This window comes from Melanaphis sacchari, unplaced genomic scaffold, assembly GCF_002803265.2.
Source record: "Melanaphis sacchari strain LSU unplaced genomic scaffold, SCAv2.0 Contig174_pilon_pilon, whole genome shotgun sequence".
Lineage (NCBI taxonomy): Eukaryota > Metazoa > Arthropoda > Insecta > Hemiptera > Aphididae > Melanaphis > Melanaphis sacchari.
Window position 1 is genome coordinate 614,644 of NW_020270814.1, and position 20,149 is coordinate 634,792.

General features: G+C 32.3%; 1 protein-coding gene across 1 annotated transcript in view; it reads left to right on the top strand.

The window, feature by feature from the left end:
* The first annotated feature begins 18,410 nt into the window (after positions 1 to 18,410).
* Positions 18,411 to 20,149, top strand: part of LOC112592403 — a 20,611-nt gene continuing 18,872 nt past the window's right edge. Inside the window, 7 exon segments of the mRNA XM_025336433.1 lie at positions 18,411 to 18,507; positions 18,708 to 18,765; positions 18,767 to 18,803; positions 18,805 to 19,025; positions 19,027 to 19,086; positions 19,088 to 19,346; positions 19,348 to 20,083. Of these exon segments, the coding sequence (XP_025192218.1) occupies positions 18,411 to 18,507; positions 18,708 to 18,765; positions 18,767 to 18,803; positions 18,805 to 19,025; positions 19,027 to 19,086; positions 19,088 to 19,346; positions 19,348 to 20,083 (1,468 nt within the window).

A 20,149-nucleotide genomic window follows, 5' to 3' on the forward strand; every position in this document is an offset into this window, starting at 1 on the left:
GCCGTCTAGAACGGCCTACAACCGTCTCTGTCATTCGGTCTAGGTCCTGTGTCTGTATACATAATATACAGAATGATTCACAAGCATACTTACCTGCATTTTTTCCTTCAATAATGAATTTATTAAAATGCTGATTTTTAGAGTTTATACATATTCTTAAAGACCATATTATTTTCGTGCCTTGTAAGAATACAGTTTTTTTGTTTTTCAAATGAAAAACCCCCTTTTTAGTTTTTACTGTTAATTATTGAATGCATATAGTATTTTTTTTTTTTTTAATTTTGATGTATCATGGCATTAATTCAAAATTCAAATGAGTAGATTTTCAGTTCTTAAGATATTTATACCAAAGACAATAGCCCTTGATTTCACATAAATATATTTAATATATTGATCTGGTATTTACAATTATTAAGCCATTTTTACAAATTATAATAGTTAATAGATTAATATTAGTTATTAAACTTTCAAATCACCATAGACCCCATATATTTCAAATCCGCTATCATTGATTTACGGATTATCCTTAGTACAACAAAAAAAGGTGTAGGAAAGACTACAAAGTAGTATTTTTTTTATACACTATTCCAGATTTAAATCGATGACCATTGCACCACACTACCCAAAAATAACTGCATTATAGTTAGTGAATCACTCTGTATATACACATGACACTTTTACGTTGAATGACATGTAATAAACGTGAATGACAATGAGATACCGCTATCATCGAATGATCTTATATACTGCATAAAATATTGAAAAACCGATAAAAATTTTTGTTTTAATCTGATTATTTATTGAATTACGATTTTATCTTCGTGATTAGAAAGTATATATGTGCTTATTTTCTTTACTGGTTTTAAAATTCGTTATGTGCAAATAAATTGAACTATATTAAACTATAATTCCTTATCAATCGAATGATTTTAACTTTTAAGTGCCCAAATAAAAAAATTAGTATCTGTAAATTTGAAATATTTCATTCACAAATTAATTTTACTTAATAAAAATCAATATGTTTAATAACAGGTTCGTAATGACTATCAGGTAAATAATAGCCAATCGAATAAGTAATATAATTTTAATTGACAATTCTATGAAACATTTTTTTATTACCATGATTTTTTGTTTAATTTTAATATTATTTTACATTGACACGGTATAGGTGACTGACGAGACTATTAGATAATGTTCTGCAGTCTATTTATACATTTTATATAAACAAAATTATGAATATATCTACCGAAAACTAATATGATATTGTATGGATTGACTAACATGTAATAATAAAAACTGTGCATTATATTATCCATAGTATTTTCGCGGTAATCAATCGTTAAATCGTTATAATTATTGATTAGGATAGTATAAGTATATAGTATACACACATTAAATTAATTTTTTCGGAAAAAATTTGTCAATTGATAAAAATATAAATAAAAAAAAACTAAACAACTATCGAATAAATTAAAATTATTATAAATAAAGTGAGTTTATTATAATGGAAAAATATTGGTTGTAACACATATCATGCACGCTATATTATATACACTATGCGTTTAAATAAAAGTAAAAAAAAACACATATAAATATATTAAAAAATTAGTTATTTTATGACATAAATATAACCTTATAAAAAATAAATCATTTTGAAAGTTTAATAAAAAAAAAAAAAATGTTTAATTACAGTTAAAAATCTTTTTTTAACATCAATAAATAGAATAATTAATTTTTAAATGTAAAAGAAATCGAAATATATTTTCCATGATCTAAGTTAAAACTTTTAAAAATGTAAACATCAGAAACAATTTTATTTATCAATCAAGTGCACATATATAATGTATATATACTTATATATTAATTATTAACGGTATCTCCATCATCTGAGGATCCGTAATTACTAATTAAATTAAAGCGTATTCGTATATTTGTATAGTCGTATAGATGTATATAGTAATTATTACTGCAAACAGTTTTTTTTTTTTTTGTTATTACAAATCTTAAAATACAGTAATTTGTAGACACGCCAAAATTATTTTTTTATTGTATTTATCTATTAAGTATTAATTAATTCAATGAACGTTTACTCCGTCCATTGACCTTTTGATGGTAAATCAATTGTCATATTGAATAGTTTTTTAATTGTAATTAAAATATACAAACATTAAAAAAAAATAAAAATATATAAATAATTAGTATAACTGTATTATATTTTATCTATGAAAACAAATAGGTAGATATTGTTACATATTATGTTTATTTAACATGAAAAAAATGTTATAGTATGTTGTAATTGACAAAAAATAAAATTTTGTAGGTATTTTACAGTAAACAGTTAGTCTGAGTGAATCTATTTAATCATGTAAGTGTGACATGGAAATTCCTTATTTACGAGATAAACATTTTACAATACCCTACGATGATATCAAAATGATCAACATTTATGTGTAAAACACGCATTATTCCATTCATAACATTCATAACAATTTTACAATACTTTTAAGTATGTATATTTTTTTTATAAATGGAAATATTTGCATTTTTTTTTTTTTTATAGCTGTCGTGTGTATATTTTTGCGGTATTCAAATGTGCATGTGTATTATACTATTGTATACATATAAACTACAGTATTATCATATTATATTTTTATTCGTAAATAAAATTCTATATTTCCAATAAATAAATATTATTTTAGGTTGGTTATGTTCGGTATAGGTAATATGAATAGTATAATACAATGGTTTTTATTCGTTTTCTACTTATAAAATAATCATTAAATATAATTATTTTTTAGGCGGAACAACATAGACGGACTATATCATAATTCACCGTGAAATAGTTTAATAGCAATCGTATATACAATAACAAAATGAGACTTTCATCCTCATTTCAATAAACAATAGAATATACGAAAAATAATAACATTTCGTCCATCATAATTAGATCTTATGTAGCGCGCAACGTTGACCAAGTGCACTGATCTCCCTGTTATCATATATACTCATAATATATATACACATAATTTAGTCATAAATCCATGCACCTGTCACGCTTAATAATGTATATATGTACGTACTATATTATAGGTAGAAAGAGGAATTTATGACTTGAAATATGCTTTCTTTTTACCTGCTTTACACGCAGCTTAGTGTTGTTTATAAAATAAACATACCACCGGTAAACCATCATAGTTTAACCGTACATTACAGCACAGTGAGAAAAATATCAAAAACTCTGAGGTTGCTTGTATGTCCCTGATATTTTTTTAAGATACCCCGCAAGATAACAATTATGAAATATAGGTGTCATAGAAACTATATTTTGAGATTATAATATGGAGTGTAGTTTCAATAACTCGCAGAAGCCGTGAAAAGTGTACGTACAAAAACCATTTATCGAATTAATTTCCGATTTTAGTATTTTTGTTCACCTCACCGGTTGTGTACCTCTTCCAGTTTATATATATATATTTTTTTTTTTTTTGATACTGATAAACTGCAATAATAATGTAGATACTTTACACATGTACCGAACTTGTTGCAACAGACGTCGTATCGACTAGAACTGATTCCAAATGACGACAATAATATTATGTTGATAATTTTATAAATTGCATTGGCCAACACAAAGTAATCGCGGGACCTTCTCCACAGTCCACACACCATAGCATAGTATAATTTAATAATATCATCATGACGGGTGCAACTGTATAACGGTAGTTGGGTAACCACGATCGAATATTATTATGTTTATTATCGTATAATATTCGTGTATGCCGATATCCGGCACGGCTCGTGCAAGAATAATCGCTTCCGCCGTAACGCCGCCATGCGTACATAATATTGTAGCCGACAATAATATGGCTTGCCTACCCGTATTTCAATAAATATCGTGAGATGTGCAGAGTACATATATTATTATGTTCTAAGTCGATTTTTGTTTATTTTCAAAAACAAAAATGTTAATTATATTATGATATATTTTTTAATTTAAATTCTCCCGCGCAATTCTTGATATATCCCTTACAGGAACATCAAAAACAAATCTCGCCTAGAAATCTCCTAAATTAATCTCTCTGGTTATTACTAAATGCTTTCTCAATTTTATTATTCTTGTTGTCGTGATATTTACTGTGTTATCAAGATTACTTATCGTCCTTTTTTGTGAATAAATTATGATTGTTCACCTTTAAATAAATCTTATTTTTATTTTTATTTTTTTATAGTCAGAATCAATTCCTAAAATAGTTAAATATTGAATATATATATGTAACAATTAATAGTTTTTTTGTTTAATATAATGAATTATTATTTAAATTTATGTAGATTGGAATATAATGGAATACCTATAGCCCCAAGTGTTTGATGCGGTAGCTTAATAGCCATTACCCTAATATTTATATCATATAATATAATATGTAATATGTATATCCGTTCTCAGCTCACTTCACTCGTCAGAACTTATAGAATTCCAAGTATAAAATTTATTTGTTTGCTGTTTGGTATTCCATTCAAAAATTTTCATTTTAAAAAACGTAGTGTTATAGAAGCAGAGACCTCCAGGTAATCATGTAAAAACGTGTTGGTTTTTCGACAAAAAAATATCTGCATGTAGTCGCTTGGGCGTTAACACTGTCTATATTCGTGGTTATAACTCGTAAGTTAGTGTAGACGCTGTTGTGATCCAGCATGACAATATCGTACACCACTCGGTTCACCTCTTGGCTATATGATATTACACGGCAGATTACGCTCGGCATGGGAATTCTTTTTGCGTGCGACTTACACGATATGTTATGAACGGACATATTGTATACGCATAATAATATATACGTACGTATACTCCGACGACGACGAGTCGCGTAAGTGCGGACAATGGTCAGAGGCGGCGATGGAACGATGACGAAGCGATGACCGCCGTATATTATGCTGCGTGGCGCCCGTAATTGCATTTCCTTCTACAATAATAATAATAATAATAATATCGTCTTTTCGTTTTGCGACGGTACTTATTGGATACAGATAGGTAGGTACGTTTGCCCGGACGAACACCCGCGTGTCGTTGAACCGACGGACGACTTGTCGGCCGAGGAGATGATACTGTGACGAGAGTGACGAGACGATGACAACGACGACGACGACGACGACGACGACGATAATATTACCTATATTGTTATTATTTTCGTTATTGTTATACGCGTGTTATTGGCGATAGACAGTCCTGCAGATGATGTGTACTGGTTTTGACAGCCGTAAAACAGCGCTGTGATTCTCTCACGAACTCGTCCGCAATATAATGTATATAATACCTTTGCATTGTATTATACCAGTGCACTGTTCGTGTACAGGACGACGGCATCGGCCGTGTCGTGTCCGGTGTCCCCGTCGCTCTGTGTACAATAAATAAAAATAAAAATAATAATAATAATAATAATAATAATAATATAATATATAGGTAAGCGCTCACGCAGTGAAGTCTCTCGGTGTCTTTGTCGTAATGACAACATTACGGTACATCGGCACAAGTTTGATATCATATATGTCTACGACGATTCCTGATTTCGGACACGTCAATATGTGTGTGTGTGTACACGCGCTATGATGTTGTAATCCGCTATTATCGTTTGTGCTGTACAAATCGTTTTCGACGAGCGACCGATGTTTACCGTTTTAAAACGATGCTCTAGTTGCAGCAGCTGCAGAAAGAAGATAATAATATACCTACATTTATACGACGTCAGCTCGTTCGCAGTTTACCGACTTTAAGTAATCGGCAAAACGTCCGACACCCCCGACCACCCCAACACTGATTGACTGTACGTCGTATGTGCGAACAGTAACGATAATACGCGACTAACGACTCTGTGTGAAAATCACTAGAGTTAGGGCCTCCAATAATTATAATAGTGAAAATAAAAATCGGCCAATTTGTTAACACTTTTTCGAACTAATATTTATTTATTTTTTCTTAAGCTGAATTCCACAATTTTACACTCTAAAAATAAAGACAGTAATAATAAAAAATTACGTACCTTCAATCAATTAAAGAAAATATCCTTTATATATGCTTTCTAGTTTGATGCTATTTTTGTTATCAATGATAAAATTTATACACGTACAATTGATAAATAAATATATATTATACCTAAATTTTCTTTTAGAAAATGTTGTTATTAACGACTTAAATTTTTGTAACAATAATATATTCAACAACGTTAATGGTTTTGAAATAATGATTGTTTTATGTTAAATGAATTATTCGGTCTATATGAAAAAAAAACACTATAGTATTTAAATTTCATATGATATTAGTACCTGTATAGTATATTTAAGTAAATTATCAATGTCCCTTATTCCACATATCATTTTCACAAAATAATTCTAATATTATTATTAACATACAATTTTTTGCTATTATTGTTTTTATGGTTATTTGTTAGCGATTTTAACTGACAATCCAATAAACGCATTTTAAACTAGAGACGCTGTCGGTTTTTAAAACGAATCCATAAAATAAAATTTAAATATTCAAAACGAATTTATTTTTTTTTTATACAAACGTCTGATATACACAAATAAACAATACCGATAAAAAGTGAATCAATAACAGTTGTACAATAATATGGTGCACACTGCACTTGCTGTGTATATCGTTTTATGTTTATCATGTAAAAAATAATAGTATTCATTTTTATTTGCCGACAACAACGACGTCTAAATTATACTCATAATACCTAATATTTTTCAATTGCATTTAGACATGTTTAATTTTGTTTTGTCTAGCTTCAAATAACGTGAAGACTAGTGTAAATATCTATTATCAACCTATAATTTTTATCATAGTGTCTTTGATGATGACATATTCTTAATTATTTAGTTAGTGTATACATTAACTTTCTATTTATAAAGGTACGAGAATAATAAATTAATAATTATTATGATTATTATTATTTTTAGTAAGCAAAGAAATGTGCATATTTCACAATATAGATAGTCTATAAATTATATTCAATTTTTTACATTAACGTATAATGTTTATTTGTGTCACTTATAACTCAGTTGACTTGATTAAATATCAAATTCAGATGGCATTAATTATTGACCATTAAAATTTAAAACCCATAAGTGAATGTACCTAACAGTATTCGTTTAGGTACAAAGGTCTCAAGAATACTAATTATTTGTATAACTGTACTAGCATCGTCAAGATTAAAAACATCGTTATGTACTCTATTGTTTATTATACTAATATATTAACAATCATATTTAATTGCAAGAATACATCGGTTAAAAATTCGTTACAAAGTACCTATCTCATTTTTAGAATATGGAATTCACAAATATTTTTAGCAAAAAATTGGAAATATTATTGAGATTTTACACTGAAAAAGTATATCCATCCGTAGACAATTTAAATTGATACAAAATTAATTTTAGTTGCAACTTGTAAGTAGGTATTTTATATATTTATCATGTGGGGGTTTGTTAGAAAATATAATTTAAATAAAAGCTGAATTTTTCAGTACACATCTATATTTCTTGTGCAAGTAACAGTTGTATATTATACGTTTATGAACAAAACTATTACAACTCAAATTTTTTAACGATACATTCAATGAAGTTTTTTTCTTGTTATAATTCCCTCATTCTGTTTTACATTTTATATTCTTATTGCATTTTTAATATTAAAACTAATTATGAACAATATCCACCACGTATGCAATTTAAATTTTTAAGACGACAATTATACCTATTATCTACCTATAAATTATAATAAAGCGTTATAATACTCATTTTAGGTTTGTTTCGAGACTGTATTTATTACACTTTTTTTTTATTAATTATGCGATCGGTGGATGTCTAAAGAACAAAGACGAATGACAACGTTAATCGTATATAAAATAGCTTGCTTTGGTATCAATTACACTGAAGAGAAAACAGAAGTTCTTTGCCCTTTCATTCAAAGAAATACACATTAGGAAACGGTAGATACAAATCATCGTAATAGTATGGCAATGACTTAACATGAAAAAAAAAACTTTATGCAACGGAAGACAAAATGGCGACCTTGTATTACTTTGTTCAGATTTTTTTCTGTGAAATGTTTCTCAGAATAAGAAAAAAAATATAAACGTCCGCCGATCGAAATGCAAATCGATCATGGTAACTAATTGGAAAAACGATGGGTGATTTGAATTCACTACTATCAATGACAACAACCCCTTGAAATAACTGTTATGGAGGATCAAAAAAAGAAAAACCAATGTGATTTGACAGGAAACAGAAATGAACGATCAGAAAGAAAAAAATATAGTTTTTCGGTATTATACTATAATATTATAAAGTATATACATAATACTTAGTCAAATCACGTTTACTATATATATAGGTATAAATAGGCGTAGTTGTTCATCGAACGCATGACTGTCTCAGTAAATATGTAACAATCATACCTACGGACAACGGAGAAATAAATTACGTTATCTTAGTGCCATATCTAATTTCATCCAATATAAATTCCAATAGGTTTCTGGGAGCCTTGATCTGAACGCTGAAGCAGTATGTCAGATGAATAGATAATTTGTAGGTAGATATATATGTATATCATAACGTATTGTATTATTATGCCGAGTCCATATACCTTATCAAACGTCAATCAAAAACCTCGAAAAAAATAAAACATATACCAGCGCCTTTCGGTGCTATTTCCAATACTACATAAAAATCAATAATACATAAATAGTTTTGAACATTAAACTAATATATAAGCGATTACTACGTCTAATACTCATTTGCGTTTACATTATATGACATAAAAAAAAAAATTAGTTTTAAAAATAATAGTAAATGCTCCGTGGCTTATACAAAATGAAAACATACACAAAAATCTCGTGATTAAAAAAAATCAAGATCACATATTCAATACCTACTGAAGATGTCCATAGTTCACTACTTAAAATAACAGGTTCACTTCACTCCAATCTAAATGCTTATCCATCACTCTAACAACTAGAACAGCAAAACGGAGTTGTCCACACGATCTTATTAGTTAATTTCTCATTTATTATAAACGCCTTAATTATCTATTAGTTTTAATATTTAGTTAACTGTGTTATACTCATCGCTTAATATTATTAAATTATGCTCATCAAGTTAAAAAAAAAAAAATAATAAACTGTAAAGTGTAAAGTTTAAAATGCACAAAAGTATCATCGATTTGATTTTTTTTTTCATATAATATCTGTCATAAATTAACGTTAACTAAACATACATATGATCGCATTCTATCGAGACCACGTACAATAATTACTTGATGATGCTCGATTTTAATATACTCAATATTAATATCTAATATCTAATTGTGTATTAGTTGGTTACAGCCTATAGTCAAAATATAGGTAAACGTAGCGACAACTGCACAAGATATGGGGTATTTATTTTTTTTAAGTGCGAAAATCACTTATCACCCTCAAAGTGATGATATAGGTGGTGGTGAATTACCAAGGCGTCTCTGCAGTACGGCGATTGAAGGTAAAATCTTTCAACGCTCGTGGATGTAAAAAAACAAAGGGTCGTGAAATAATAACTTATATATCGACTATATAATTATAATATACCCGTATATTGTAAATCGTTTCTTAAGCATTCTGTCACCAAAATTTGGGTCATAGTTTACGGACGATTGAACGTCGGCGGCTGTACGGCGCGTAATTATTAATAATAGGCATGCTGTTGGTCACCTAATTCTACGCGGCGTGCATGTGTTATTCGGGACTGCGTTGATCCAGTTACCGACTGAAAAATATTATTTATGTGGTTTACACGCACACGAACACAGCATGTAAGTACATTATAAACCGTGCGGGCGGGCGCCTGGGAAACCGCGAACAAATAACAAAATATGATTCGTTATAACTTATAATATACTGTATCAAAAATAATAGCATCATAGTCGGACAGGCGGAATGAGAGCATAACGCATAGTGGCGGGACTCCCGGAGCTCTAATTCGCCGCCGCCAAGCTTATGCAGTTGTGAACTAATTACGATTAGGTGTACCGAGTGAATCATAATGATGAGAATGACATTAAACGTGTCAGCAGACGAGCGGTTCGATAATTGTTGCGCAACTGCAGGTCAAAGTCAAATAATACCTCCGTGGATCCGAGGCACACGTTGTTATGTATTTGTATTGGTTAAGTTATTTTATTTACTTATTTTGTTCTTGACGTTATAAGTACGCATAATCAAAATTATTTATTTAAAATATTCGAATTTTTGCAATGATTTATTTGCAAGATTTATTTAACAGTCCGCAGTCCGCATAGTTGATAAAACAACTTCATAGCCTTAAAGTTATGCTGTTTTTTTTTTTTTTTTTCGTTAGTTGATTAGGTTTAGTATCAATGTATCATGCGTGTGTGTACATATGCGTTTAATATAGTTACAACTGTTTAACTCCTCCGAGAATTATCCATGATTTTAGTGCCTCCGATGCTTAGGGCACATCGTTTCTCGATTGTGCCACCGAAAATAATGTACACAACGACAACGAATGACGATGTACGAGAAAAAAGAAAAATCATGACAATATGTCGTAGGTATTTACTATGTATCTATTTATTACGTTCTCGTTTCGGTGTCCTGCATCAATACGATATATTCATAATACGAAATGTCAAATGACCACACCAGGTGTGTTTAGCTGTAACATTTTCGGATTGAATGAATCGAATGGTCGGATTTACCGTGAAAAATTGTCCTCATAACGCGTCGTCATTTCGACAGTCATTTAGAACGACGATGGCGTGTAGCGCTGCGACGATCAATCTGTTTAACACCGCAAAAAATATAGGTACAGAATCATTTTTAATACATCACCGTGATGACACGGTTTTTAATAATATTTCTGGTATCAAACATTAATTATTAAACAGTTACACGAGACTATTAAAAATTATATTAAATTTATGATTGCCATGAACTATACGTTTGACATAAAAAGTTAAGTCCATCCATCTTGATTTATTATAATTTGTTACAGCTTCTCTTTATAAATAACAATGGGTACATAATTTATATATAATTTAATAGTTCTCTTTTTAAAAAGTAATCAGATGCTGTTTTATCATCTTGTCGATATACATACCGCTTACGTATCTACATTCTTTTGATCATTTGTAAAATAAGATCTATTTTTCTTTAACGCACTGGAATATTTGTTACCTGTAAGAATAATTTTACTGTAATTTTGATCTCAAAAAATCAAAATATATTTATTAATATTTTGAAGTTTTGATTTATTTTATATACAACACACTTTTATACTCGTATTTTTATTTAAAAAAAAAATAGACATTTTTCGTTAGGTGTAGATAAATTATTTTACATTTCATTAAACGCTTTTTATTATAAACATGATTATTATGTTTAATAGATTATAATATTTACAGTTTAATTGTTTGTTCTCCTTCAGCTATTATGGTATTTAAAAAAATTCTTAACTTATCAACCTTTAGTACCTATACATATAACTTTAAGTTACTCTCGTATTACTTATAGGTTTGTGTGTAACTATGCAAACGTAAAATACGCTCGAATACCTCTTATGTACTTTTATTTCTTACTAACCGTTTAAAATAAATAATATTATTATTGCGATTCCCCTAATATTATTATTTTACTGTTGGAAAAAAATGTACAATTTGGTTTGATTAGCTATAATCGTGGGATACTAATTAATTGTTCTTGCTATTGTTAGTGACAAGGATTTATCAGATGTTTTATTGTTTGATGATCTATGTTTAATACATAATGATATATTTGGTGAGAGGGTTTAGAACATTATAATAGCCGACTTTTTTTTGTTTTATTTTATTTATGTGAAAGTTTTTTTTGCATACTAATAAACTATTTAGTTTCTTAGACAATAATACTGTTGTACCTACTTGGTAGGATATTTATACTTTATAAATAAATTTTGTACAGTGCTGCTGCAGGTGTATCGATGACGATGACTAATAATTAAGATTATTTTCTGTCGAAATGTTTGTCGTTAAAAATCGAAACGGATGTTTGATGAAGTTTAAATTATTCCATAGTGATAAATGTAATCACCATCTCATGACACAGTTTTAACAAAAAAATAATGTACGATCAGGTGACAATGAAATTAGCATAAAAAATACACCGTTGCGGAAATTTTTAACTCCCACGAGTTAAACGACTAACCAACTATATTGTGTATTGTATGCTCTTAATAATATGCATTTGCGAGTTAAATTATTAGTTACTTTCTCTACTTATATTTATATTTACTATACTTCTATTTATTATTTAACTAATGAAAAATCATTTAATGAAGTTATTTTAGTAAAATTAATATGGTAAGTAGTTAAATATTATGATAGGTAACATTAGTATTACATTCAAATTAAACACTATTAACTTTTAATACAGGAATAAATTCATAATGTAACTTAGTTTAAACACTTATTAAGTCATTTTTATTTTAAATAAACCATGATTTAAATCACAAGTTATCATAAAAATGTGATTTATTTAATATTTTTATCAAAATAATTTTTTATTTTAAATGAATAATTAAGATTTGAACTTCAATTTTTCAATACTTACATTCTTAAGTTTAATAACACAATGTTATATATATATGCATCCACTGCACATGTTTTAATTAGGATGCACGTACAATTCGTGGAACTCTTTCTCTTTAGGCAGTTAAACAATTTATCTCTGTAAACTGTTCGTCGGAAGACTGAGTTGATACATAATTGCATAGTTGTACTAAACAAATGGTTAATCACGATGTCAGCAATGGTAAGATATCTACTATTTATAAACTAGTTATTTATGTTGCCATGTTCGCACCTAGCTAAGAAATTGGTTATATTATTAGATATTTAAATCACTTAACTTGTACTCAATACATATATATACAATACATAATATATATTTATGGATTGTATATTATTAGTCCTTGACCTGAAACCAACGCGATTCATCGAAAAAGGTAAACATCTATAAAAGTTATGATCGAAAATATAAAAAAAATACATTATTAATTCACTTTTAACAAAAGAAATTTAATTTATAAAATAGATCTATCACATTGTTTTAATAGATATTCCAAATTTTAATCAAAGTAGGAAATTTTACTTAGCGAGAAGATATTTCAATAATTTGTCATAAAAAAAAAAATAAAACTATTAATTTTAATTAGAATATTTCTTTAGTCGATTAAATAGATAATCAATACCATACCCTATCGAATTAGAGGTAACATAATATTATTAGTTTATAGTGTAAACTCGGAAACCTCCCTAATTATAGCATTCAAATGCATATTTAATAATAATATGTTGATAAATTATATCATTTTAATGACCGATTGGATTAAAAAAAAATATATGTTTAAAAAACCATTGAATAATAATATATTACAACCTAACCTATAACCGGCATAACCTAACTTAATATTATTATACGTCTAACAAGTTTCCTAGTTTATATTGTGTACACCGCCGTCGTTATTCACTTCAATGCAACAGACATAAAATTCCGTTATGTCTGCGGACATTTGGAAACGTGTGTAACTCAAAGCGCGCGCGTTGAATGTTAATCGAAACCCGAGACTTTAGGACGTCATTTTCGTGGAGACGGACACGTAACATGATTATCTGTACTTACACGAAATAAAATTTTTAAATCTGTTTACGTGAATAAGCGTCCGAAGGTATTATTATAGTATACCATTACATATATACTATTATGATGTATTATATTATTTCCATGTTCGCTGCGGGGAAACTGTGTGGAACCGGTCCTTGACGCCTGGTGGTAATTTTATATGAATACGTGTAACGATTAGCGTAGGTACTCGAGTGCGCGCACACACACGTACATAGCTTGTACATAGTTAAGTACTTACACTATATTTATAACTTTAATATGATATGAAAATATTGCAAGTATATATGCACAAGTTTAATAAACATTGTTCATATTTATAAGTCGATAAAAAGACATAGGAATATGAGTGACGTGTCTATCTACAACACGTGATTGAATAAAATTTAAAGCTAATTTTTAAATATTTTTTGTGTATAGGATAAAAAATAATTAAGTTCGTTTATTTATTGAATAGATCGTTGTATATTATAATTTATGACATATATTTATGCACTGCTAAATTAGTACTGCAGTATAGAAAATAACAGAATAGATTGATTAAAACGATACGAATACAACAACAAATGTGCAAGAAAAACATCTCGATTGAAAATTGGTAAATCTTAGAAGTATTGCAGGGACACTAGCGGAATCTAGGAAAACACTTAGGAGATTTAAGTCAAAAGTGATAAGCCAGAACTCTGAGATCGATATTATTTAACGAAAAATCGGAACCGGGTGAAAGACGCAACAGCCAAATTAATGGTCAATCGATCTGCGAAGTCGGGGGTAGAGTACAGGAAAACCATGTTTTGTTATCAGTATAGCCACGCAAGAAAATAACTCGAAAAGTAGGTACGTCTATCAGAAATCGCAAAATCAAATTTTCCACTCCGTATCGTTTAGAATAAACGACTTGGCGCCTTTAAGCGCATGTAGGTGATGTTATTATTTAGGTATGCATTGTACGACTTCCGCGATGTTTACCACCGGCCGTGAGTATTCGCACGCGGTAGTCGCAGCGAGACATTCTTCTCACAATATATATGTATAACAATAGTATTATATTATTATTCTTTTGTTTTCGTCCGAAATCGCGATCGTTTATCGTGGCACCTATATCACTCGACCGTCGTGATATTATTATGTTCTACGATAATTCGGTGCCGTGTCATTATTATATTATGCGGTGCGTTTGCGTAAACAGCCGGTAGGAACAACGCGGACCGACACGAATCGCCCCCCGAGGAAGGAAAAAAATAATAATAACAATCATACATAATAACGAATGATGATGGTTTTGGAAATAATTTTTTTTTTTTTTCCCGATCACGGTCCCCGGCATAACTGCGGGTCATCCGGCAACGTCGCATAGTTCAGTGTGTAACGGGTTAACGTAACGGTTCGGTAGGTATGCGAGGCCGCCGCCGCCGCCGCCGCGGTCATCATTGACGGGTTTTGGCTACACAGTAATATCATAATAATATATTATATTACGTACGCATACACACCCGTCGGTCATTCGTCGTCGAGATGAAACTGTTGGAGCTTTTGTACATAGAGTACAATATCCAAGTGTTAATTATTTACTCAAGTGTACAACATAAGTATAACAGAAAAATCTTGTATTACCATTTATTCAATTAATATTTTACAACTTGTTATAAGCTTTAAGTACTGTATTCTATTTCAACTCGTAGTAACAAATTTCTATCATTTTTGATAAATTGATTTGTAAATTGTAATACACTAAAACTGTAATATAATATAATATATTAGATGTATTAACATCAATAAATTTATAATTATTTTGAAATAATGTAATGTTAGTTGGATACATAAAATTAACTTAATTAATTCATCAAAATTTCTTCTGGTATTCCCATAATTTATTCAATATAGTTACATTTTAAACATTATGATGTTTTATATGTATTTTTAAGGCATAAATACAGACTAATTAACTTACTAACTACTGTACTATGTTCTGAACACTGTCTAAACAATTAATTTAAAGAGTAGGTACTATAAGAGCTTTGCTGCATACAAATTTTAATTTCAATAAATGTGGGTAAAATATTCTTTCTACGGGGAAATAATATTTTTAATTATCTAGTAAAATACATATTATATTTTTATCAAAACATATAGGCATTTTTACATGTTAAATAGGGAAATTATTGCAATAAAATCGAAAATACTTTTTAATTTATTTATTTATTGATGTTCTAGTAGGTTTTATTTTCTCTGACAATAAAATTCATATTACCTGTATTAATACCCATTATATTGGCTATTATATTATTAATTGTATTTTAATATATTATGTAGATATAGTTGTACATATTTTGAAATTAATTTCAAATGTGAAACCGGTTCGTGTAAAGATTTGATCACATTATAAATAAAAATAATAAAGCATACGTGCCTAAAGCTATATAGTGGCTACTTTTGTTTATCTACTTATCAATATTTTCAACCGGTCGTGTATCATCTCAAAATAATAGTATCATGTGTAATTTGGCTTATCTGCACTGCTAAAGACTTACCAGTGTTTGTAAAAATCTCATGTAATAAAATACAACAATGTGTTCACGCTGATGCATATAATTTATTGTTAAACAATCCAGTGCCTGAATTTTGCAGTGATTTATGCAGTTTTACCGCGGAAATCTGATTAACGCTGTAAAGTTTTTATTTTACCACTGTATCTATTCATAATAATATTAATTATAACATGCATTTCCCGTGAACCAATGCAGCAAGAAAGCGTAAACCGAGTGATGTATAAAATATTTAATAATATTTACATTAGAATAAAAGGCGTGTGCGGGCGCACAATCGTAGATCGAATATCGCTCGACGAGAGAAAGTGAATTGTACACGCGCCTTCATACACGATACACAAGATAGGCAATATGTAGTATAACATCACCCATTGCGCCAATAGTTATATACTTATTTAAACATCTAGATCCGATGCGTAAGCACTAAGCATAACATTTATATAAGGTATACGCCGTATATCATGGGTATGGGATATATACAAAGCATCAACCAAACGCTCACCCCCATTTTTCTTCGATAATAAATTTATTGATATTCTAATTTTTATTCTTAAGCATACGGCGATATATTTTCAACAGTTGATATTTTATGCACTTAAGGAGTATGTCGTCGTGATACAAACTTTTCCCAAAGTTTTCCACTCTTGTAACGTAAATTATTAAGATATATATTTTTATTGAAAATTAATCAGAATAATTAATATTAAATATACATATTTTATATTAGATGTAAGACCATTGCAGAAGACAATAAATTGTCTCATAAACAAGACATAATACCCGAATGCCTGATAGACAATTTTCATAAAAGGGTGTTCTGATTGAAAAAGAAGTTTGGTAACACTACAATATAATTCTAAATAGTAGCAAATAAATTAGAACTTGAATTAACTTATTAAAGAATATGATAGGTGATGAGCATGTTTGGTGAATCACGCTGTATATTTATAAGATAAGAGGGGTTTCCCACCTAGCTGTTGCAGCAGGCAATGGATGACAATGACGCTTTGATTATAGACGTTGTTGTGTTCTGCATTATGTGAAAGTTGTGTCGTTTGTGGGTGCCAAATGGCAAACGCCAAACCGTATGGGGAAAATGTTTTAAATAAAGAGAACACAACGAGTCGAGTCAGTGAAAGCTCGAAACGCCTACTATACATAAGGCAATATGTACGGTATGCCGGTCTGATTAATAATACTCCTGCGTATTACATATTATATTTTATTGCGCAATAAAACGTTGAATTGACGTGATAGTAACTGGAAACAACATAATATTATATTATTATGACGGACTGCAGTAGATTATAAAATTACGCACGACACTCAGGTGCCTTAGTCAGGACAACGTAATACTTACTATTGCCAGTTACTCATCGTATATTACACTTTATACACCATACTTATCTGAAATTAAGATAATCGTCGAATATCTTAGATTTGTGCCTTCAAATTATTTATGTGTCCTGCTATGACGTCTAATTATGTGTTAATATGCATATATATAAAAATATAACAGTAAACGCCGCACACTAAAATGCATACAGATAACACAGTTATAATATATAGTTTTTATACTAGTAAATAAATACACAATTATAGTGTTCCGCATCTTGACTACATACTTGAAAAGCTGTTGCAACGTAAATCGCGGTGATTTGCGCATTATGGCAATTTATTTTGTATACCTCATGATAGTACCAGACTTTGTTACTAATGTTTAAAATTGTTTACTTATTACATTAGAATAATTGATGATTAAAAATCTGGAAAATTTTACGTGGAGAATAATTCACACATATGGTTGTGTTTTGTGTTTATCCAACGAATTTGATAAATTTATTTTGTCGAGGTAGTGACGACGTCTAGATTATTCGCCCGTACGAGCTTTACTAGGTAAAAGTACGTTAATCGAAAAACCATACTGAAAAACGTACTAGTGATAAACGCCATACATACTCTGTAATCGTTATAATAATTTATTAATAATTGTTGAATTCTCAGGAATCGATTACAATTCAGCCGTCGTTACCTATGCTGTTATCGGTTTGAATCTTCGAATAAATATATGATATTTTCTCGTTCGATGACGCTATGTTTGCGCAAACGGTCGCGTATTATTTTATCGCACATGAAACTTAAGAAACGCATAATGTGTTCGAGGGTGTTTGGGAGAGGAGGAGGAAGCAGTGACCTGAAACGTAAAATACGATTTCGCTGTGATCTCGTACTAGTATGTATAGCTAGAGGTAAATCAATAGTTACGACGACGATAAAGAAAATCAGAGAAAACACAACGAGTCCCCTCACGGTGTTCATCTGGTCACGTGTTACGCCATTAGAATGTCATGCAATTATAGTCGCATGATGACGTCATAATATTAACGTACACTCGTACACGCGTTGTGTTTTGGTGTGTCGTGGCGAAAACGACACGACGTTCACGGAGCGTGGTGCGAGGTCGTGCACCGGCGGCACACGAGGCGACCGCGCACGGGCCATGAATCAACAGATAGACGACGACTACCGTCGGCGGGTCGACATGTGCGCTGACGCGGGCCGAAGAATTCAAGCCGACCGCCGCGTGCCCGGCGTCGGCGGAGAGGCCGTGCGGTGAAATGCAGCAAACGGCGGCGGCGGTGCTCGACGACGACGACGACTCTCGCTGATCGCCGTCGCGCGGTGTCGTCTCGACTTGGCGGACGAACAGACGTCCCAGATCGCAATACTATTACGAGTACGCGGGACCGACGAACATCGGTCTGGGGAAGCCGCAGGGCTTCCGTCGCGGCCGAATCACTCCGCCTGGAGCCCGATACTGTAGCGCAGGCGCAGCAGGAGACGACAGCAGCAGACCGGATGTCGACCGTCAGCAGACCTGTAAGGCGGCAACAGCGACATGGTGAGAGACATACTGGCTGATTCGTCGAAGCTGTTGAACGTCAGCCCGGCACAAACCGGTTACCGCGCAGTCATCAAGACGCGCATCAACAACCGCGACCTTCCGCGCATATCGGACGCTTCGGTCGTATTGGAACCGCCGGCGTTCGTGCCGATGCCGCAACAGCACACAGCTCAACACCGGCAGCAGAGCAGCACAGCAGCAGCAGCAACAGCAGCAGCAACACCAGCCACAGCTGCCGGCGCAGAACAAGCCGAAGACCGCGCCGTACCCGTTCGACGTGCCGCAGCCCGTCCGGCCGTTGCCGCCGCAACCGCCCAACCTGGTCAAACCGTTTTTGACCGGCGTACCGTTGCCCGAACAGCTGGTGCCCACCGACGGCGGTGGCCACGACGACAACGACGAGCTGAGCCCGCCGTCTTTGCAGTACGAAGACGACGTGTCGCGCCTGCCGCCGTCGTCGTCGTCCAGACGACCGGTGCAGCACCCGCAGACGGCCAAACCGCAACAGGAATACGACTTGTTCGCGAACGGCCACGCGCACGGCGGCGCCGGTCACGGGCCTTCGACCGCGTTCAGGCCGGTGGAAAACGCCACGGAAAAATTCACGGTGGACGCGCCTTCGTCCGCGCGACCGCCGCCCGGGCCCTCGGACAGACCGGCTGCGACGTTCGCCGTGGCCGATAACGACACGACCACGGCGGACAGACGTGGTCGGCGTGATCGCATAAACGGCGACCCGCGTGATCGGCCTCCAGTGTCGAAAATCGTCGACCACTTGACCTCGCCCGTGGTCGCCGTCTCGCCGATCGCGGTGACCGACCCACCGCGGCCGCGGCCACCGCGCGCCACCGCCACCGCGACCACCACCACTACGACCACCACTGCCGCCTGGTACCGGCGGGGCAGCAGCGGCTGGCGCGGTCCACGAGCGTCACCGCCGCCGCCGTCGTCGCCGCCGCTCGACCGGAACACGTCCGCGGCCGGCG